Source organism: Loxodonta africana, chromosome 19 (genome assembly GCF_030014295.1).
Source record: "Loxodonta africana isolate mLoxAfr1 chromosome 19, mLoxAfr1.hap2, whole genome shotgun sequence".
Classification (NCBI taxonomy): domain Eukaryota; kingdom Metazoa; phylum Chordata; class Mammalia; order Proboscidea; family Elephantidae; genus Loxodonta; species Loxodonta africana.
The window spans coordinates 62,869,038-62,891,560 of NC_087360.1; the positions used below are offsets into that span (position 1 = coordinate 62,869,038).

General features: G+C 45.1%; 1 protein-coding gene across 1 annotated transcript; it reads left to right on the forward strand.

Moving 5' to 3' along the window:
* The first annotated feature begins 20,681 nt into the window (after window positions 1–20,681).
* Window positions 20,682–21,890, forward strand: ADRB3 (adrenoceptor beta 3). Its single transcript, XM_003412408.2, has one exon. The coding sequence runs from the start codon at window positions 20,682–20,684 to the stop codon at window positions 21,888–21,890; it is 1,209 nt and encodes a 402-aa protein (XP_003412456.2).
* Window positions 21,891–22,523: the final 633 nt, after the last annotated feature.

Below are 22,523 nucleotides of genomic sequence, written 5' to 3' on the forward strand. Positions count from 1 at the left end.
TCTTATTCAACATAGTACTTGGGGTTCCAGTCATTGCAATAAGGCAAGAAAAAGAAATGAAATCATACACACATGAAAGGAAGAAATAAAACTGTTCCTATTTGCAGATGACACGATTGTCTATGTAGAAAACGCATGGAATCTACACACATCAAGAAAACCTAGAACTAATAAGTGAGTTCAGCAAGGTCACGGGATACCAGATCAACACACACAAGGCAATTGCATTTTTATATGTTCACAAGAAACAGGTGGAAACTGAAATGTAAAACACTATACCATTTGCAATTACTCTGAAAAAACAAAAAAATGGAATACTTAAGTGAAAACTTAAAACATGCACAGGATCTGTGTGCAGAAAATTACAAAATGTTGGTGAAAAAAATCAAAGAACACCTAAATAAATGGAGAGACATACCACGTTCATGGATTGGAAGATTCAACATAGTAAAAATGTCAGTTATCTCCAAATTGATCTATAGGTTTAATGTAATTTCTATCAAAATTCCTACAAGGTTTGTTTTGTAGACATAGATAAGCTTACACCCTAAAATTTATATGTAAAGGCACAGGCCCTAGAGCAGCTAGAAAAATCTTGGAAAAAAGAATAAAGGGTAAGGAAGTAGCCTAACTAATATTAAGATAAAACAGGTACTAAAGAGGCCATGATGGCAGAAAAGTGAGATCAAACCCTGGTTAGTCTTTCCCTGAGAGGGCAGAGGAACCTCAGGGAGCTCCCTCTCATCTGATGGCTGAAGTATAGATGGGCACGGGGCACAGGAAGGCCATAGGGAACACAGAAAAACTCTGTCTTCCAGACAAAATTCCTTATCCCCTTTGAGCTCATTTATGGGTGGCAGGGACTTGAGTGAGATGAGCTCATGGTTCATGTGAGGAAAAGTTGGAAATGCTGCTGGTTTCTTGGAGGTATCTCATGGGAGAGACAAGTGTTCCCTCACCTTCTCCAGGTGCCTTCTGGTTAATAGTTACAAACTATACCCAACCCTGAACCATTTGCTCCCTTGACTTATGTGAACTCTTATTTTACTAGGAGAAAGAAAAGGTATAGAATCTGCTTCAGATTTAGGTTATGAGAAAAAAAAAAGGTTATGAGATAGGATCAAAACTGGGATTTCCTAGAACAAGTCACACACAAAGTTGAAATCAGGAATTTCAACGATTACTGCTAATTCCCAGATATTCTATTTGGGTCTGTTCCAAATCTGCCACTCTTTTTCTAAAATTATCCTGCTTTTCATTACAGATTCTATTCTTTTATCTCTTTTAATTTTAAACATGATTGTTTTTAGTCTCTTTCAAGTTATTTCATTATTTCTAGTTCTTGAGATGCCAGTTCTCCCATTGCTTGTGTCAGCTTAGCCTCCTTCAGGTCATTCATTTCTTCTTGGGGTTTGTAACTTTTTATTGTGTTTTCATATTCAGCTAGAATTGTTTCATTTTCTGTGGGAATGTTGTTGAAGTGTCCTAGTAATTTTGCCTTTCCTTCTCTTGGGGCCCTAGTGTTTAGCAGAGCCTGGATGAATCATGTTAATTTTTTTTGGTCACATCATAGGGCAGGTCATGTAAATTTAGATTCACCCAGTATAGATTGGGGTAGTAATTTCTTAAAGGAGGTTTTTTTTTTTTTTCCTCATCTCAAGTTCTAAGACACAATGATCTTGTTTTCTGTTTCTTTGGACTGGTGGAAAAGCTTTTTAAGTCCCTGTTTGTCTGGGCAGCTTTACCCAGTGGTCTCACTTCCAGCCTACACCCAGGGTGCAGCTCACAGCAACCCTGTCTGGCTGCTACAGCATCAGGCTCGTGAGGCAGCTTTCTCTGGCTGTGAGCTCCCTCTTTTTCTGGAACCTGGGGATTTCCTTATCTTTCTTTTGAACTTGGCTATATAGATATTAAAAGTGTGTGTACATGTATATATGTGTGTGTTAGAGTTTATCCAGCACATTTATATGCCTGTAGGGTCAGAGAGCCTGGTTTCCATTAACGCCCTTCTCCATTTGTAGGAACCTCCTTTGCTCTGAGGAATTTATTTAACAAAATAACTCCTAGGATCTCCACAGTATGTCTTAAGGTAAATATAAAATCAACCCAGGATTCATTTTCTAAAATTACTAATGTTGTAGTATACAAACAAATATATATATATGCACACACCCATTACCTTCGAGTCAAGTCCGACTCCTAGTGATCCTGCAGGACAGGTCAGAACTGCCCCATAGGGTTTCCAAGGCTGTATAATCCTTACTGAAGCAGATGGCCACATTTTTCTCCTGCAGAGTGGCTGGTGGAGTTGAACTGCACCAGCTTTCCAGTTAGCAGCCAAGCTCTTAACCACTGCACCACCAGGGCTCTCTCTCTCTATATATGTATCTCAAAGCATTTGTCATTTCAACATTTTTTACACAGACAATTCAGTGACAATTTATCAAGTTGTGCGACTATCATCGCTGTCTATTTCCAAAATTTTCCATCACCCTTAACAGAAACTCAGTGACCCTTAAGTAGTAACCCTCCCTTCCCTCCTCCCTCCCGCCCCGGCTAACAATTCATAAACTTTGGTCTCTATACATTTGCCTATTCTAGATATATATTTGTTCTTTTGTGACTGACTTGTTTCACTCAGCATAATGTTTCCAAGGCTCATCCATTTGTAGCATGTATTGGGACTTTGTTTTTATAGCTAACAAATATCCCGTTGTATGTATGCACCACATTTTATTTACCCTTTCGTCTGTTGATGGACATTTAGGTTGATTTCACCTTTTGGCTATTGTGAGTAGTGCTGCAATGGACTTCGGTGTATAAGTATCTGTGTTCTTGCTTTTAATTTTTTTTTGGATGTATATCTAGCAGTGGGATTGCTTGTTATATGGTGATTCTATGTTGAGCTTTTTGAGGAATCAGTATTCTCCATAACCATGATCGTGTACATTTTGGAACAAGAAAGAGCTCTTAAACATACATTGTAACAAAAAGAGTTTTTGATTAACCAGAACATTTTATTACACTGACATGCTAATTAATTATGGTCAGTTTCCCATCATCTCAAACTTGGTGTATCTTGTTGCAAAGGGGTAGAGATGACTTTGGTTTGAAGACTTTTCACTTGTGTTCTTCCTTCTCCAGGTAACGTCCTGCTGGGCTGTCACCTATACCTCTAGTCAGCAACTTCCTATAAATGCGTTTTTGCTCCTTTGTCCATCAGAGAACAGTTCAAAATTCAAAACTCACCTCCTGCAAAAAGTGTTCCCAAATTCACACCTGTACTTAACTTGCCACTCATAACCGCTAGTTGAATTACATCAAATTATTTTGTGTTTATTAACATGAGAGCTGGTGAGCGTTCCTATTTCTCAGATTTATATTCAATGGCACAAACGGTTATGCACTCGACTACTAGCTGAAAGGTTGGTGGTTTGAATGCATCCAAAGGCACTTCAGAGGAATGGCCTGGAGACCTGTTTCCAAAAGGTCACAGCATTGAAACCCCTATGGAGCAGTTTTACTCTGCACACATGAGGTTGCCATGAGTCGGAATCAACTCAACAACTACTAACAACGAATCTATAACCGATATGCGGCTTGGTAAAGGTGTCATTGTGTCCTCTGCTTTTTTGCTTATCTTACCAGGCCCAGGAAGGAGTTTTGTACCCAGTGGATATTCAGCTTTTTTTTTTTTTTTTTATTGAGCTTCAAGTGAACGTTTACAAATAAAGTCAGTCTGTCACATATAAGTTTATATATACCTTACTCCATACTCCCATTTTCTCTCCCCCTAATGATTCAGCCCTTCCAGTCTCTCCTTTCGTGACAATTTTGCCAGCTTCCAACCCTCTCTACCCTCCCATCCCCCCTCCAGACAGGAGATGCCTCAGCTATTTTTCAGACAGAACAAAAGACTGAGAAAAATGTCCTTGTCTTACTCTTCTCAAGGCCCCCTGTTCCCACCAGGCATCTTGTCTCCAGACACCATCAGCAACCCAAGATCCCAGTGCAGGACCTCAGGAAGCTTCAGCTCCACCTAACACCAGCTGCTGAGCCCATTACCCAGAGCTGATCAGGAAAAGCCTGAGTTCACTTGAATAGCAAGGGCATCAAGATAGACCTCCCAACCAAGCTCTGGGAGATGACCAGACCCCCATCCTGCTGGCATTTCCTCTTCTGATTGTTAATGGCTAATTAGGTGTGGAGGGCCTGTGTGGGAGCCAAGAAATGGGAACAGGAGCTGGAATGAAAGGCAGGCGCCAGTGACTCTTCAGTCTCCAGACAGGAGGCATTCGAGGAGAGGGAGCTTTTTATGTTGGAGAGGTGGGAGAGCTCATGGCAGGATAACACTCGAAGGAGCTTCATTCCTGCCACCGACAGAGAAGCCCATACAGAAGTAGCTGAAATGACAACCCACAGCCTGTGATGTGATGATTTCCCATCCCATGCGTCCCATTTCATTCCCTTGGTGAATCCATAGATGGTATCTGAGCACTCTCCATCCTCCCTGCCAGACCATGGTTCTGCAAAGGCCCTGAATTTGGACTTCTAGCGTTCAGAGCTGTGAGGAAAATGAATTTCTGCTCTTTAAAGCCAACCACTTTGAGATATCTTGTTATGGCAGCTGTAGGAAACTAACACGCCTTAGAGGTTGCTTGACTTCAAGCTCCACCTTTGTCTCTGACATGGTAGCGTGAAAGCAGCCATAAGTATGGATGTGGCTGTGTTCCATATAACTGTGTTTATGGACACTTAAATTTGAATTTCAGATAATTTTCATGTGTCATGAAATGCTATTCTTCTTCTGATTGTTCTTAACACTTTGAAAATGTAAAAAACTATTCTTAGCTCTCAGACTACACAAACATGGGTGGTGGGTCGAAATTGACCCACAGACTATCATTTGCCACCCTATGGTCTAGAATATTTGGGCAAGGGCGGTCAGCTTTGAAGATTCTATTTCAGCGTTAGCAACCAAGGAGCAAGGACAACAAAATCTCTGCTTAGTAAACCCCTGGGCCCTTAGAGAGGAATCCCTAAGCATTTCTGTTATTTCTCTGTTTCTCCCTCTCTGTCACTAGACCCAATTTTTTGGTTACACATAAAAACAGGCACTGAAGTTTCGCCTTTGTTTTGTATAGAAAAACAGCATACGTGTGCCAGAAATTTTATTATGGGCATAGCAGCACCAAAACAACAGACACTGAGAACCAACAGCCTTGAAGCTACTCAAGGATAGAGCCCGGATTCTTTCACTTTGCAAAATGCAGGCTCTCAATTTGTCTGGTGCTCACTGAGGCAGGCGGATGAGTCCTCATTCAGGAAGGGGACCTGTAAATGGAAAAGCTTCAGACTGGAGGCACTCATGTCAGACATAAGAATGACAAGGCCAACGGTTACAGCAGTACATTGACAGGGAACTGCCAGAAATTCAAGCCAGATTCAGAAGAGAACTTGGAATGAGGGATATCACTGGGTCTTGGCTGAAAGCTGAGAATTCCAGGAAGACGTTTGCCTGTGTTTTATTGACTATGCAAAGGCTTTTGACTATGTGGATCATAACAAATTATGGATAACATTATGAAGAATGAGAATTCCATAACACTTAATTGTGCTCGTGCAGAGCCTGTACATAGACCAAGAGGCAGTCATTTGAACAGAACAAGGGGATACTGCATGGTTTAAAATCAGGAAGGTGTGTATCAGGGTTGTATCCTTTCACCATCCTTATTCAGTCTGTATGCTGAGCAAATAATCCAAGAAGCTGGACTATATGAAGAACAGGGCTTCAAGATTAACAACCTGCGATATGCAGATGACACAACCTTGCTTGCTGAAAGTGAAGAGAACTCGAAGGACTTACTGATGAAGATCAAAGGCTACAGCCTTCAGTATGGATTACACCTTAACATAAAGAAAACAAAAATCATCACAACTGGACCAATAAGCAGCATTGTGATAAATGGAGAAAATATTGAAATTGTCAATGATTTCATTTTACTTGGATCCACAATCAACGTCCATAAAAGCAGCAGTCAAGAAATCAAAAGATGTATTGCATTGGGCAAATCTGCTGCAAAAGACCTCTTTAAAGTGTTAAAAAGCAAAGACGTCACTTTGAAGACTAAGGTGCACCTGATCCAAGCCGCGGTGTTTTAAATTGCTTCTTATGCATGTGAAAGTTGGACCATGAAAAGGAAGATTGAAGAAGAATTGATGCATTTGAATTTGGGTGTCTTGGAAAGAAGTACAGCCAGTCTGCTCCTTAGAAGAGAGAAAGGCGAGAGAATGAACATGTTATCAGCCGGGACCAGTCCCTGGAAAAGGACATCATAGCTGGTAAAGTAGAGGGTCAGTGAAAAAGAGGAAAACCCTCAACAAGATGAATTGACACAGTGGTTGCAACAATGGGCTCAAACGTAGCAAGGATCCTGAGGACAGCCCAGGGCCAGGCAGTGTTTCCTTCTGTTGTACCTAGGGATACTATGTATCAGAGCTGACTCAACAGCACCTGACAGCAACAACCCTGCTTGAACCGCAGAGTGGTTTTTATTTTCACTCAGCACTGCCCAGCTCAAGCTGTATTATTCCTCAATAAAACTCATTTTCTTTTCACCCTTACCAGAGTATGAGATTTTCTTCTTTGACAGACCTGAATCTTGGTCTTTGTACCTTCCCTCTGCCAGGTCTTTAGAAAGTCACAGAATTGGAAGGAATCCTCTTGTATACTCAGTCCCACCGCATTTGCTCCACGAAGGCACTGGCAGCTTCCATTATGTGCCACAAGCTCCTTTTTTGGTGTAGGTATTTTCTGCCCTCAGCTCCTCGATTGCTTTTCTTTTTTCTTCAGGGAACTCAGTCCATTTATTGCTGTTAGAGAAGTATATTTGAAATGGAAATCTCAGTTTATCTTTTCTACTATGATCCTACTATGATCCTCACTGGTTTCACAGGGTCGAAATCCTCAAAACAGACCATATCAGCTAAGCTGGCCAGCGCCTCGAGCAGGTTTGCATTCCTGGGTTGAGTTCCACAGAGAAGATGTTATTAGGATTCTCTTTGAAGCTGGTTGGCTGGTCACCACTCAGCTGTTTGAATCTCCAACATTTTCCTCTACTCTGAGCATTGCTCATGTACCCAGGCAGAGAATCCTAGCTGGTAGCAGGGTGGGGTTGGGCCCACAAGTCCCAGGGGCTTAAGCTCCCTGAAGCCCCCATCAGACTCTCTTCCCCATTGAAGGGAATGTGTTCTTGTGTGGAGGAGCCTCAGATCTCACTTAAATTTGTTTGTTTCCTTAAGTTTTCCCAGGCAAGCCCGGAACAACTCTAGCACAGCCCTCTACAACCACCCCAGCTCTTAACGGCATCTTCACCCCTCTCTTCACTCAACATTGTTGTTTCACGCATCTGGATCTTGATTCATGCTGTTCTGTGCTGTTGCCTCTGACCCTTCATTTGACTACCAACATCGCTTCACAAGGAAAGCCTTCTCTTACTCACTCCCCCTCAGCCTGGCTGAATGCCTTTCCTCTCTGCCCCCTGTCTTGTTGCTGTTAGTTGCTGTGTGTGCAGACTAGAACTATGCTCCATAGAGTTTTCAAGGCTGTGCCTTTTGGAAGCAGTTTGCCATGTCTTACTTCCAAGGTGCCTCTCGGTGGGTTTGAACCACCAACTTTTCAGTTAGTAGTTCAGCACTTAACCATTTGTGCCATCCAGGGACTCCCTGCTCCCTCTGCATAGCTGAGCTTGCCCTTCTTCCGGAACTAGCAAGCCTTTCATCAGCCACAATACAAGGTAAAAATCCATCGTCATAGAATCATATCTGACTCACAATTGGACAAAAAGGCAAAAATTATCAAATTCACCAAAAAACAAAGGCAGAAAATTACCATTTGAAATATGGTTTTACACCCTATAGCCTTGATAATGAACCTCTCTGTAGGTGTGTAGTGAGCCCTAGGAGAGTAGCTAAAAGTAGTTTGTGGTCATCCTGATTAGTAAGACATTTAAAACCCAAGGCTCCAGAACATTTTCCTTATATTATACTGTTAGCAGGTGCAAAAAAATTTTTTTGAATTATTGATTAATAAAATTATTTTAAAATATTGTTTATGTTTATCCCATCTTTCTCAAAATCTCAATTTTTGTGCCTATCTTATAAATGTGGAGCCCTGGTGGTGCAATGGTTAAGAGCTACGGCTGCTAACCAGAAGTGGTCAGCGGTTCGAATCCACCAGCTGCTCCTTGGAAAGACTATAGGGCAGTTCTACTCCATCCTATAGGGTTGCTGTGAACCAGAATCGACTCAACGGCAATGGGTTTTATCTTATAAATGAAGTAATATATGTAGAGTGTTTAGAACAGTGCCTGGTACGTAGTAAACTGTCAGTAAATGTCAGCTTCTAAAAATGTACATATATAACACTTGTGTCAGACACACACACACACATATATTGGGAATCATTGCAAAAAAAATATTTTTCCTGATGGATGAACACCAAAGAACACTTTTGATGTCCTGGACTGTAAGCTCCTTGAGAGTCAGTATCTTAGTGTCTAGTGTCTAGTCTTAGTGTCTACTGTCTAGTTCTGCTATAACAGAAATACCACAAGTGGGTGGCTTTAATTTATTCTCTCACAGCTTAGGAGGTTAGAAGTCTGAATTCAGGGTGCCAGCTCTAGGGGAAGGTTTTCTCTCTGTGTCAGCTCTTGGGGAAGGTCCTTGTCTCTTCTGAGCTTCTGCTCCTGGGCAGTCTTCATGTGACTTGGCACCTCTCTTCCTCCAGCTCTGCTTCTTTCAATTGCTTGTTTAACCTCTTTCATATCTCAAAAGAGATTGATTTAAGACATACCCTACACAAATCCTGTTTCATTTACATAACAAAGGCAACCCATTCCCAAATGGGATTATAACCACGGGCCTAGAGGTTAGGTAGGATTCACAACACGTATTTTTGGGAGACAATTCAATCCATAACAGACAGAAACCACATTTAACTCTCCTTCATTTTCCTAAGCATATAGCAAAGCACCTGGCATATAGAAGCCATTGAAAACACATTAAGCTGAAAATTACTCTGAGCTTTCCAAGGTGTGTAAGCCACCTGGTATATTTATGTAGAAGGCGAATACACGTTGAAATTAACACAGAGGGACAGCTTCAGATAGTTAAAAGAATAAAACAGACTCGTGCAGCTAGCTGTGTAGAGAGAAGGCGGAAAGAGCTAAGCACTTTCTGTCAGCACCGTGAAGCCAATGTTTACACCTGTGGTGGAGGGACCTTTTCTCTATTTCTCCAGGGATCCTGCTTTCCACATGCCCAGCCAGGCAGAGCTGGGCTGCTCTCCTGAACCACATCTTAGTATTCCTACATAGTGCTGTTGGCTGTAAATAAAAATACCTTTTCCTCTTAGCTCAGCTGCAATAACAAAATGACTGAGTGTTTTGCTTTTACTTTTTATTGTGGAAAAGTTTCAACATTCACAAAAGTAGAGAGAAGAGTATTTCTCCTTCCATGTACCTATCACCCAACTTCCATGTGATCAACACACGGCCAATCTTCTTTTGTTTATCCCTTGCCCACTTCAAACTGGATCATTTTGAATTGAATTCGAATCATCTTATCACTTCATCTATAATGATACAGTCTATATGTTAAAAAGGAGCCCTGGTGGCTCAGTGGTTAAGAACTTGGCTGCTAACCAAAAGGTTGGCAGTTTGAATCCACCAGCTGCTCCCTGGAAACCCTATGGGGCAGTTCTACTCTGTCCTGTAGGGTCACTGTGCGTCGAAATGGACTTGATAGAAGCAGGTTTGGTTTTGGGTTTTTATACTGATAAAACATAAAAACTTTTAAAAAACAACAAAAAAAAAAAACTGTAACTACAACATCATCCCATTCCAAAAATCAATAATAATTCTTAATATCACCAAATATGTAGTCAGTGTTAAAATTTCCTCAGTTATCTTATAATTTTTTTTTTCTTGTAGGAATCCAAACAAGGTCCACACATTACATTTGGTTGCAATGTCTCTTTTAATTTATAGGTTTCCCTTTTTTTTCTTGAAGCAAATATGTTGAAGGAACCAGATCCTTTACCCTGTAGAATTTCCCACATTCTGGGTTTTGCTGGTGCACCTCCGCAGTTCAGTGTTCCTCTGTCTCTTGTATTTCCTATAAACAGAGAGATCTAAGGTCTTGATCAGATTCAGGCTCAGTGTTTTGGCTGACGGTGCCACACACTTTTATTGCATTACACTGAGGGAGTATAAAGTCTGGTTGTTTTTCTTTTGGTGATATTAAGATTGATCGGTGTTATTGGGCATTGTCAGCCTAGTCCATTCGTTATTCAACTTTCACCTTTCACTGAATGGTTTTAGCAGCTATTGATGACCATTGCCTACATTCATTATTTCTTTAGGGGCATGATGGAGTTTTAAGAAGAACACATTCTTGACCAACAAGCACATGAAAAGATGTTCAACATCATTAGCCACTGGGGAAATGCAAATCAAAACCACAATAAGGTTATCACCTCACTTCCATTAGAATGGCAATGATAAAACAAACAAACAAACAAAAATAAAACAATGAAAAACAACAGGTGAAGTTGTGGAGAAACTGGAACACTTATCCATTGCTGGTGGGTTTGTAAAATGGTACAGCCACTGTGAAAACCAGTTTGGCGGTTCCTGAAAGTTGAACTTATAACTACCATAAAACAAAAACAAAAACAAACCCATTGCCTCAAGTTGATTCCACCTCATGGTGACCCTATAGGATAGAGTAGAACTGCCCCATAGGGTTTCCAAAGTGGATTCGAACCACTGACCTTTTGGCTAACAGCCATAGCACTTAACCACTATGCTACCAGGGCTCCATAACTACCATATGACCCAGCAATACCAATCCAGAAGAAATGAAGGCAGAAACACAAACAGAAACCGGTATACCAATGTTCATTGAACACTTCTCGCAATAGCCAAAAGGTGAAAACAACCAGAGTGTCGAGCAATGGAGGGATAAACAAAATGTGATACATCCATGCAATGGAATATTACTCAGCCATAAAGAGAAATAAGTCCTGCTGCATGCTGCAATATGGATGAACCTTGGAAACATCATGCTGAGCGAAATGAGTCAGTCGCAAAAGGCCGAATAGTATATGACCTCACTTCCATGAAATAAGCAAATATATAAAATATATAGAAACCAAAAATTATTAGTGGGAGGGAGAGGGAAAGGAAAAATTTTTGCTTAGGGGGCATTGAGTTTATACAAATAATGGTGGAATCATTTGGAAAAGGAGAGCGAGAGAGAACGGTTGTACGACATGAAGAATGTAATCAATGTCACCGAATTATACATGTATAAATTGTTGAATTGGTGAATGTTTTGTTGCGTCTATTTTCATCACAACAAAAATAAATAAATATGGGTGGGGGAGGGGGAGTAGGGCACTGAACAAGATGACCGTCAACTGCCTCCCAGCTCTGACTTCCATAGGTCTATTGTTTTATCATGTCATCACAGTATGACTGGTCAGCCTAGCTTTCAGAACACCCAGCCCCGAGTGGCTCCCCCTCATTTTACCAAAAACTTTGTTTCAGGGTCTCATGCAGGAATCCTGGTCCACTCCCTTGCACTTCAATGGTTATGCTTATCATGCCACAGCAGCCTCCAGACAAGATGCTCAAAGGGATCTTCCCTCCTTTTTATCAAAGGGCTAATTTCCTCAAAGGCTGTCGGAACTTGGGCCACACAGAAAGAAATTTTTCCCATTCTCCCCCAGAGTATCTAGTGTCCTCATATGCTCTGTCCCTTGGGCAAACTCTTCTCAGGAAAGAAAAGCAAACAAAAAAAAACTAGTTATCATAGAGTTGATCTCAACTCATGGTGACCCCATGTATGTCAGAGTAGAACTGTGTTCCATAGGGTTTTCAGTGGCTGATTTTTTGGCAGTAGATTGCCAGGCTTTTTTTGCAAGACACCTCTGGGTGGACTTGAACCTCCAACTTTTGGGTTGTAGTCAAGCGTTTGCACCACCCAGGGACCTTCTCAGGAAAGGATCTTGTAAAGTCTTTTGCCCTAAGGTGTAATTGATGGAGAGATGCTCCCTTCCAGGGACCTTTTCATTTTTAATAAGAGAGACAACCTGCAGTAAAAGGCATGGATTTATAATGATGAACTTTTAAAGGAAAATCTGTTTTTTTTCCTGGAAGAAAGAAACTTCCTGTACATACAACATCATCCTTAAAACAGGCCTGCCCATGGTTTTAATAATATCTCTTGGTCCATTGTTCTTCCTGTGACGCTGCAGCCTCTCAGAGATTGAACCCAGGATAGACTCCCAGGGGAATGTCTTCAGAGTGGGCTCCTCAGAATCGTCTTAGGCTGGAGAATCAGGTGGCAAAGGTACCCCTGCTGGAGGTGCTGGTGGATGAGGGCCTTAAGGGGTGAGTCAAGTTGGGGAAAGAGGGTGTCGCTCAAGAAAACCTGTGTGTGGATAGCTGGCCAAAGAACACCGGTCTTTTTCAGAAGGAGATAATATAACCTGTAGGAAGGTATTACCTTTGGTCAAACTTAAAATCAGAGGTGAGAACCAAAACATAATGAGTATCCAAGTCTGTAAGTTTGAATGTAAGGAGTGAATGGACGAAGGTAAGGCCTCCAAGACTGAGGCTGAGAACGGTGAGTAACTTCTAGCGGGCTGCCTTTCCAAGATGCCTGGCATATTTAAACAAAGCACAGCAAGGCAACTTAAAGAAGCCACGCCAACCTGGAGCCTCTATGCTTTTGTTTGTGACAGTCCCACTATCTGGGATGCCATATTTCCTGTGCTAACCCTTTCATGTTTGATAAAGTGGAAGGTCAACAAAAATGAGGGAAATCCTCAATGAGGTGTGTTGAAGCAATAGCCTCAATAATAGGCTCAAACATATCCAAGATCATGAAGATGGGCCAGGACTGGGCAAAGTTTTGTTCTGTCATACACGAGGTCGCCATAAATTGGAGCTGACTTGATGGCAACTAACAACAGCAATCCCTTTCCAAGTCCTAATCCTTTGTTAACAATCAACTCCAATTCCCCCCCACAGGAAGTTTTTTTCTGGTCATCCCATCTGGAAGTGATTTCTCCCTCCTTGGAATCTCGCTGTCACTGATGTTAGTTCCCCTCCTTCTGCCCTTAGCAGTTACTTTCCTGTGTTTAAGCCTCATCTTGCCTCCTGGAGTGGAATCCCTTTGAGGGTAGCTCTCACATCTGATCCTCTTGGTATCTCCCCAGCACGTAGCCTAGTGCCCAGCACACAGCTGTGTCCAGTATGTCAACTGATGAGTGAGTAGTTGACACCATAGGGTAGGGATTCTTTCTCAGCCATCTCCTTCCAAAAAAAGGAGTTGCCTGAGGAGTTTCCCTGGGACTAAGGACAATGAAATGTGGACAGCTGGATAACCAGTGACTTGTTCCCTCTGAGCAAGCAGGGGTTGTGCTGGGCTTAATTTAGGCTGCTCTGCCTTTCATGCTTTAAAAGGACTTTCCCACGACAGACGCAGGACCTGATGTTCTGTGCCATTAGCACCACTGCTGAGAGATGAGTGGTGAGAGACGCAGCCAAGTGTGCCGGCCTGGTTCCACTTCTGCACTGGGGTTGGAGGTAGATGCAGCCATGCGGTTTGTCGTTTTATTCCCAGCTCAGCAAATGCAGCGTGTCCATGAAGGTTACAAGCTCTGGGCTTTTGCACGGAGGTGTGTGCTTGCATTTATGAGTGAGTGGACTTAGGCCAGGTATGCACATGAATATGATGACTCTTTCGGGTGGGATAATGGTGCATATCCTAGTATCTGAGTTTCTGTTGAATACGCATACGTGTCTCTGAGTTTGTGTGACTCTGATGGTGGTGCGTGTACTTGTTTGCACATGTGTCTTACACTTTTGCCTGTATGTGACAGCTCTCCCATCTGAGTTTCTGTCTTGCTGGGTGTGTACATCAGCAAGCCTCTGCTGCAAATATATATGGCCATCCACACTGAATGTAAGCAGCTCTCTGCTCTCTATTGTTTTCCAAGAGCAACGGCTCCTTCTTGCCCCCAGACCACAATGCTGACACCGCATAAAACAGACTCTGATTGGTTCTTTGGCTCCTCCTTCTTCTTCTTGAGAGGGAGGATAAAGGAATGGAGGAGACCCACACTGCCACCCAGGCAGGAGTCTTCTCCTTCATAACACCATTTCAGGTCTTCTTGGTGCTCTGTGGTTCTGATAAGGCCGTGGGAGCCATGGGAACCCTGAGCCTTGAGTGTTTATGGCAGTATTTGAAGTATTTTAATGGGGTCCAGGTGCCAAAAAGGAAGACCCTTTTTAGAAAGCCAGGGCTGTCTTCCATTCTCCCCACCTCCGAGAAGAGAGTTGACATTCCCAGCACTGTTTACATTCTTTTCCTCCTTGCATCCTGGCTCCCCACCCCTTCCAGGCTCTCCTCACTCTGGACTCGCAGATAAACTGTGCCCCTATAAACAAAGCCATCCTTCCTGCTCTGGGGGAGCTCAGTTCCACCCTGACTTGGCATAGCTCAGAATTCCACCCTTCCTTGCTCTTTCTTTCTATACCCCTCTCCGCTACTGGATTAACCCTTTTACCTTCTTCAGGGGGCTAAGGGACAATGACTGCTAATGACTGGCTTTCAGACTCTGGCCCTGCCTGCACCTCCACGTCTTTACCCTATGTTCCCAAACCCCTCTCTGAAGAGAAGGTGGAAAGAGCTGCCAGTCAAGGCCAGAAGAGAAAATCTGCAAGGTGGAGACTGAGGAGAACTGACTTCCTTCCCAGCTTCATCATCCCATTTTTGCTGTGGCCCTGAACAAGTTTCCTCACTAAATCTTTTTTTTTTTTTAATTGTACTTTAGATGAAGTTTTACAGAACTAGTTTCTCATTAAACAGCTAGTACACATATTGTTTTATGACATTGGTTAACAACCCCACAACTTGTCAACACTCTCCCTTCTCGACCAACTTTCCTGTCCCCTCCTGTGTTCTAGTCCTTGCCCCTGGGCTGTTGTGCCCCTTTAGTCTTGTTTTGTTTTATGGGCCTGTCTAATCTTTGGCTGAAGGGTGAACCTCGGGAGTGGCTTCATTACTGAAATAAAAGGGTGTCTGGGGGTCATACCTTTGGGGTTTCTCTAGTCTCTGTCAGGTCATTAAGTCTGGTCTTATTTTTTGAGTTAGAATTTTGTACTGTATTTTTCTCCAGCTTTGTCTGGGATGCTCTATTGTGATCCCTGCCAGAGCAGTCCGTGGTGGTATTCAGGCACCATTTAGTTGTACTGGACTCAGTCTGGTGGAGGCCATTGTAGTTGTGGTCCATTAGTCCTTTAGACTAATCTTTCCCTTTTAATATTAGTTTTCTTCATTCTCCCTTGCTCCCGAAGGGGTGAGACCAGTGGAGTACCTTAGATGGCCTCTCACAAGCTTTTAAGACCCCAGATGCTACTCACCAAAGTAGGGTACAGAACATTTTCTTTATAAACTATGTTATGCCAATTGAGCTAGATGTTCCCTGAGACCATGGTCCCCACAGCCCTCAGCCCAGCAATTCGGTCCCTCAGGGAGTCTGGATGTGTCTATGGAGCTTCCATGACCTTGTCTTGTACAGTTGTGCTGACTTCCCCTGCATTGTATACTGTCTTACCCTTGAACGAAGTTACCCCTTATCTATTGTTTATTTTCCTCACTAAATCTTAATAGCTCTCTTTGTAAAAAAGAAATGATAATCCCCTCTTACCCTGCTGCCAATATCTTGCAGAGCAACCATGAAGCAACATTTTCACAGGAAGCTTAGGACTGTTGGGGACAAGCTCAGGCAAGAGAGAGGCAGGATGTGTGACCCAGGTTACTGCTGTCTCTTCTGGGCTCTGGTGGCCAAAACTGGGAACACAGAAGGTTAAACTGTACCTGTCCTACTAGGAGTGGGAAAGGGCATGTCTGCTCATGGGGGCTGGGAAAAAGGTACAGTTGGCTCTCCTCAAAGGTGTCACCTTCACATCTCTAAGAGCTATTCTTTCCTTTTTCCCCTTCTCTATTATGGGATAAAGCCCTTCTAGCAATGTCTATAGGAGTCCCTGAGTGGCTTTAATGGTTAAGTGCTAGACTATTAATCGAAAGTTCATGGTTTGAACCCATCCAGAGGCACCTCGGAAGAAAGGCCTAGTGATTTGCTTTTCAAAGGTCACAGCCTTGAAAACCCACACGTGGGATTACCATGAGTTGGAATCGATGTCACAGCTACTGGTTTTGGTAGCAATGCCTATGACCAGAAAGTTGTCAGCCCTAGGACTGGCAGGACTGCTTTGGGGGAACAAAGTGAAATTTGACTCGGCGTAGTGGTTAAGCGCTATGGCTGCTAACCAAAAGGTCGGCAGTTTGAATCCACCAGGTGCTCCTTGGAAACTCTATTGGGCAGTTATACTCTGTCCTATTGGGTATAGGGTCATTATGAGTCGGAATCGACTCAATGGCAGTGGGTTTGGTTTAGGTTTATAGGCTGGGGGGACCCCCTACCTGGGAAAACAGAAGACAGGTTAAGGGGGGCACCTAAGCCTACTGTATTTTTTGTTCCCTTCCAAGACCTTTAAATCGAGAAGGGTAGATTACGAACTTGAGACTGTACCCACCTCTAGTACATGTAGCCTTGGGCAAGGTACAGCCAGCTAAACTCTCCTGGGCTCCTTCCTGACCTGTCAGGTAAATACAGGTGCAGACACACACATCCATGCACCCAGTTGTGATGTTCATAGGACCACGAGCTACAGCCAGCAGGAAAGTACTCTCTCTCCATTGTTGGTTCTGCTCCTCAGAGGCTGCTGCCTCCTCTGGCTCTGCCGACCATATATTCTAAATCACAGACCACCATGTACCCCTGACAAAATAGGCTAAGCTGCACCCCTGGAGCCCCCAACACATAAACAGCAGCCTGGACTCCGTAGATTCAGAAGCCGGTATTCACTGCTTATTCCAAGGGCACAGAACAAAGGTCGTCTGGGGGAGGAGGGCTATGGTAATTCTCTCTCTAGGTAATGTACACGTCTATCCAGAGTTGGATGACCTCTACAGACCAGGCAGTACTCATTCCCCTGGTACCAGTCAATAGGACAACCTCCCAGAGCAGCAGGCCACTGGCATCCAACCCCCGGCTTGCCACCAAAAATGACTGCGAGAGTGAAAACTGGTACATTGCTTAGGGAGGGGAATTTGGCAATCTCTTTCAAATTTGCAAATGCATATACCTAAAACCAAAAAACCAAAACCCAGTGCCGTCAAGTCAATTCTGACTTATAGTGACCCTAGAGACCCTAGAGGACAGAGTAGAACTGCCCCATGGAGTTTCCGAGGAGCGCCTGGCAGATTCGAACTGCTAACCTTTTGGTTAGCAGCCATAGCACTTAACCACTATGCCACCAGGGTTTCCTGCATATACCTATGACATAGCAATTCTATGTTTTATCCTCCAAATATACTTACACGCGTGTGAACTGACATGTATGTTATTCATTGCAATATCATCTCTTAGTAAAGATTGGAAGTAAACAAAATATCCATCAGTAGTGAATTGGCTTCATAGATTATGATACACAATGGAATAATGAAAACGGGCATTTTTCTGTATTGGTTTGGAAGGATCACAGATATATATTATTAAGTTAAAATAAGTAAGATGCAAAACAGTGGGTATATTTTGCTACGATTTGTGTAGAAAAGACAAAGGAATATGCATTTGTATCCTTCAAATATTACTGGAAGGATAAACAGGGGACTAATAGTGGTTACCTATAAGGGGAATGAAAACTGGAATGGAGGCCACTTTTTATTGTATTCATTTACTATCTTTTGGTGGTCTGACAATGTGAATTATCTAGTCAAAAAATTAAAGATCACAAGAGCACACACAAAAAAGAGAATAACCTTACAGACTAAAGTAGCAAATGAGGGAGCCCTTCACCTCTTCAGCTGCTAGGGCAGGAGAGGCCAGACTGAGCAATGAGGAAGAACGGGCTGCAGCAGTGGGGGATGGATGCCTGGTGCTTCAGCATCGCTCTGCTTACTCATAAAAGCCTCACTAACAGGGGCCTGGAATTTCTCTTCTCACAGTCTGGCTGGGGTATTGGCCTAATCATTCCCCAAATTCAGGGGCACTCATCTGCTTTGGCAAAATTTCTCTCTTTTGAAAATGTAACCATTTTTACATACTTTCTCTGAAAGTATGTAAAATACTTTGTTCTGTGCCCTTGGAATAAGCAGTGAATACCGGCTTCTGAATCTACGGAGTCCAGGCTGCTGTTTATGTGTTGGGGGCTCCAGGGGTGCAGCTTAGCCTATTTTGTCAGGGGTACATGGTGGTCTGTGATTTAGAATATATGGTCGGCAGAGCCAGAGGAGGCATCAGCCTCTGAGGAGCAGAACCAACAATGGAGAGAGAGTACTTTCCTGCTGGCTGTAGCTCGTGGTCCTATGAACATCACAACTGGGTGCATGGATGTGTGTGTCTGCACCTGTATTTACCTGACAGGTCAGGAAGGAGCCCAGGAGAGTTCAGTTGGCTGTATCTTGCCCAAGGCTACATGTACTAGAGGTGGATACAGTCTCGAGTTGAAGTTGCTTGACTTCCTGGCATCCCTTTCCCATCCCCTACCAACTCTGCTGTCCTGAATGGCATGTATTTGTTTTAGAGATTAGTTGTTGAGAATCTTGTGATACCCCTTTGAGATAACTGGCAACTCTCTGGGGTGTTGCAAAACTCAACTTGGGAGTGACCGCTTTGATGATCAGCAAGAAGCCACAGCCAAGACTGGAGGCCAAGTGGGGCCTGCACCACTCTGGCATGGCTGGGGACAAGGGGAATAAGAGGGGACAGAGGCTGGGCCTCTCCACCTCCACCCACACTGCATTTCTGTGGGTCCAAAGGATTGCTTGGCATACCTCATGGGCATGAAGGGAATTTGCTTGGGAGCCACTGACAAACCCTGCTCATGGGTGAGGAGCTAGGTTCCCGGGAGATGGAGCTGGTTCTTTTTCCTCAGGGATAATTTTAGGTTCTTTTTTTTTTTTACTTCCCCTTCAACCTTTCTAACTGCCAACCCCTGGCTCAGCCTCCCAGAGGGATTGCTTAGACCAGTGACTATACAGAGTTCTTTTGAAATATACAGAGCTGTTCAAAAGAGACATGCTAGGGCATAGCCCTGGAGGCATTTTCCATGATTTTTTTTCTCCCTCTTTTGTCCCATTGTTTCAGTGCAGGAAGAAAGACAGCTCAAGGATCAGGCCCCTATAGGCTTTAATAAAAGTATCATATCTTCCTGCCCCTCAACTTTAACCCCAGGGCTCATTTTCCAGTCCTGGAAATGGATCCCCACACACAATTTGAGGGGCACTGGTTTAGAGATTGGGAGAGCTTGGCTGGTGGAATTAAGCTTTAAGCCTGGGTGCCAAGGAGGGAACAGGTACAGGAAATTCTGAGCTTCTTCGGTGAGGGAAACTTCTGAATGAAACTGAATGAAAGACTTCAAGAAACATTAAAATACCTCCTACATCCTTCAAGATGCAACATGTGAACTCAGCTCAATGTATTGCACTTTTTTAAAGTTCATGAATAAAATCTTTGAGGAAGTGCAATGAACGCTTTATCATGGAGGAGAGGAGGTGATGGGAGAGTTTTGGGTAGTTGGATGGTGATGGTGGACAAGCCTCAACGTCAAACCAAGAGGTCATCCCAATTTATTTTTAGTACATCTTTTTAAGAATTTTAAGAGAAGAAGCACATTAGAAAATTTCTAGGTTGAGTGGAGTGGGGAGTGTGGAGTGGAGGAAAAGGAGAAATTAAAGCTCTTCAGCATCCAAGGCTACCTAGTGCCAAATCCAAGTGAAAATGGACAGGCAATGATAATGGCTAGCTGAGAAACGGCAAATTTCCGCAGTAGCTAAAAATAAAAAGAACAGAAAACTGGAGGGTAAGTGAAATAGAAAAGGGGGACAAACCTCATTGGAATGAGGTCTTGGGAGAGGAGAAAAGATACTGGCTGCCCTCTGTTACTTAATTTAAAATACCTTAAATTTTTTTTTTTTTTTTTTAGGGAAGGGCACCCAAGTCGATGAGGGGCTACTGTGAATTATTTTGCTTGCCTTGGATGGGGGTACCTCGTCCTCTGACACATAAAGGGGTTTTCCAATATACTTCTTTGAGCGTTGCTGCTGGACAGTGTCCACCGTTCCGTGAAGGAATTGCAGAGCTCCAGGAAATGAGTGTGGAGGGGGCGCCGGGCTGAGTGTGGGGAGCTGGCCGTGGCGCGAGTGGATAGATCGTGACAGAGAAGTCAGAGCGTACACTACTCCAGGTTTGGCTAAAGGAAAAGTCGAGCATCCATCCCGCTTCCTCCCCTCCCTCCAATTCCTCTACTGAGTCCGGGTGTAGACACTATTGGCTGCTGCCCCTTTAAGCGGCGTCACTCCTCCCCTGAGCAGTGGCACAAAGGGGGTGCGGGGGAGGGCTGAGCGTTCTCGACCCGGTCAACTAGGGAAGATGGCCCAGGCCAGGAGAATCGCTCCCACGGCCCGCTGTCCCCTCCCCTGAGCCGGGAGGGCTGGGCCACACCCTTCCCTTCCCCCCACGCCCCGCGCGCGACCGCGGGATGGCTCCGTGGCCTCACGGGAACAGCTCTCTGGCCTCGTGGCCAGACGCCCCCACCCTGGCGCCCATTGCCGCCAACACTAGCGGGCTGTCAGGGGTGCCGAGGGCGGCGGCATTGGCCGGGGCGCTGTTGGCGCTGTTAGCGCTGGCGACCGTGGGCGGCAACCTACTGGTGATCGTGGCCATCGCCCGGACGCCGAGACTCCAGACCATAACCAACGTGTTCGTGACTTCGCTCGCCGCAGCCGACCTGGTGGTGGGGCTCTTGGTAGTGCCCCCGGGGGCCACCGTGGCGCTCACTGATCACTGGCCCCTAGGCGCCACTGGTTGCGAGCTGTGGAACTCGGTGGACGTGCTGTGCGTGACCGCCAGCATCGAAACCCTGTGCGCCCTGGCCGTGGACCGCTATCTGGCTGTGACCAACCCACTGCGTTACAGCGCTCTGGTTACCAAGCGCCGCGCCCGGGCGGCCGTGGTCCTGGTGTGGGTTGTGTCCGCTGCGGTGTCATTTGCGCCCATTATGAGCCAGTGGTGGCGCGTGGGGGCCGACGCCGAGGCGCAGCTTTGCCATTCCAATCCGCGCTGCTGCGCCTTCGCCTCCAACATGCCTTACGCGCTGCTCTCCTCCTTAGTCTCCTTCTACCTTCCGCTGCTTGTTATGCTCTTCGTCTACGCACGAGTTTTCATCGTGGCGACGCGCCAACTGCGCTTGCTGCGCGGAGAGCTGGGGCGCTTCCCACCAGAAGACTCTCCACAGGCTCTGCCTTGCTTTCTGCCCCCAGCTCCGGCGGGGCCGTGCGCTTCACCTGCAGGGGTGCCCTCGTGCGGTCGACAGCCCGCGCGCATTCTGCCTCTTCGCGAACACAGGGCTCTGCGCACCTTGGGTCTCATCATGGGCACCTTCACTCTCTGCTGGTTGCCCTTCTTTGTGGCCAACGTGGTGCGCGCCATCGGGGGCCCCACTCTAGTTCCCAGCCCGGCTTTCCTCGCCCTCAACTGGCTGGGCTTTGCCAACTCAGCGTTCAACCCGCTCATCTACTGCCGCAGCCCGGACTTTCGCGGCGCCTTCCGCCGCCTGTTGTGCCGCTGCGGCAGCTGCCGGCCGGTGGAGCCCCGCGCCACCGCTTCCCCCGTCCGCAACTCCGCTGGTGCGCCTGTGGCCCTGGCCTGCCCCGCGGAGTCTAGGCAGTCCCCACCGCTAACCGGGTAGGTAACCGGGGCAGAGGAACCGGTGGCTTGAGTCAGCAAGGATTCGGTGTCCCCCTTCCTTGGTCAACTTTTTGAGTTTGGAATTCAGTAGGAGGAGGTGGAGCTGCAGAGGGTCTCTGCATTGAGGGAAGTGGGAACCAGGTGTAGGGAGCCAAAATGGGCCCCAGGACCCTTTTCTTTCTCGTACCTAACCCACCCTTTCCAAGGGTTGAAGCAAAGAAGGAAGGGCGGGTTGTTCTTCACTGGAGATCATGGGTGCGACGCGGGAAGTGGTTCTGTGACCCAAGGCCTCTGACCCTGTCTGATCAACTCTAATTTGGGTTTCCCTCAGCTCTGTGGGAGCCCAGATATCTTGCCATCACTAGGGCTGGCTCCAACTTGCAGAGAGGCTCTCCTAACCCTTCGGCCTCAACTCTGGTTTCTCTCAAAGGTTTGATGGCTACATTGGTGAGAATCCACTTCTGGTGTGAAGTATAGACATGAGTGAGGAACCCGTGAGTGCCAGTTCTTCTGGGAAATGGCTGGTTGGAGTTGGAGGGAGGGGATTTGAGGCTGGGTGGGGCCCGGATGCTTTTGGGTAATTACAGTTTCCAGAATCTCTGACCTCTGCCCCTTCCCTTCAGTTCCCCAGCTT

Excerpts from the sequence above, each read along its gene's own strand:
- ADRB3 (XM_003412408.2), top strand. The coding sequence starts at position 20,682 with ATGGCTCCGTGGCCTCACGGGAACAGCTCTCTGGCCTCGTGGCCAGAC.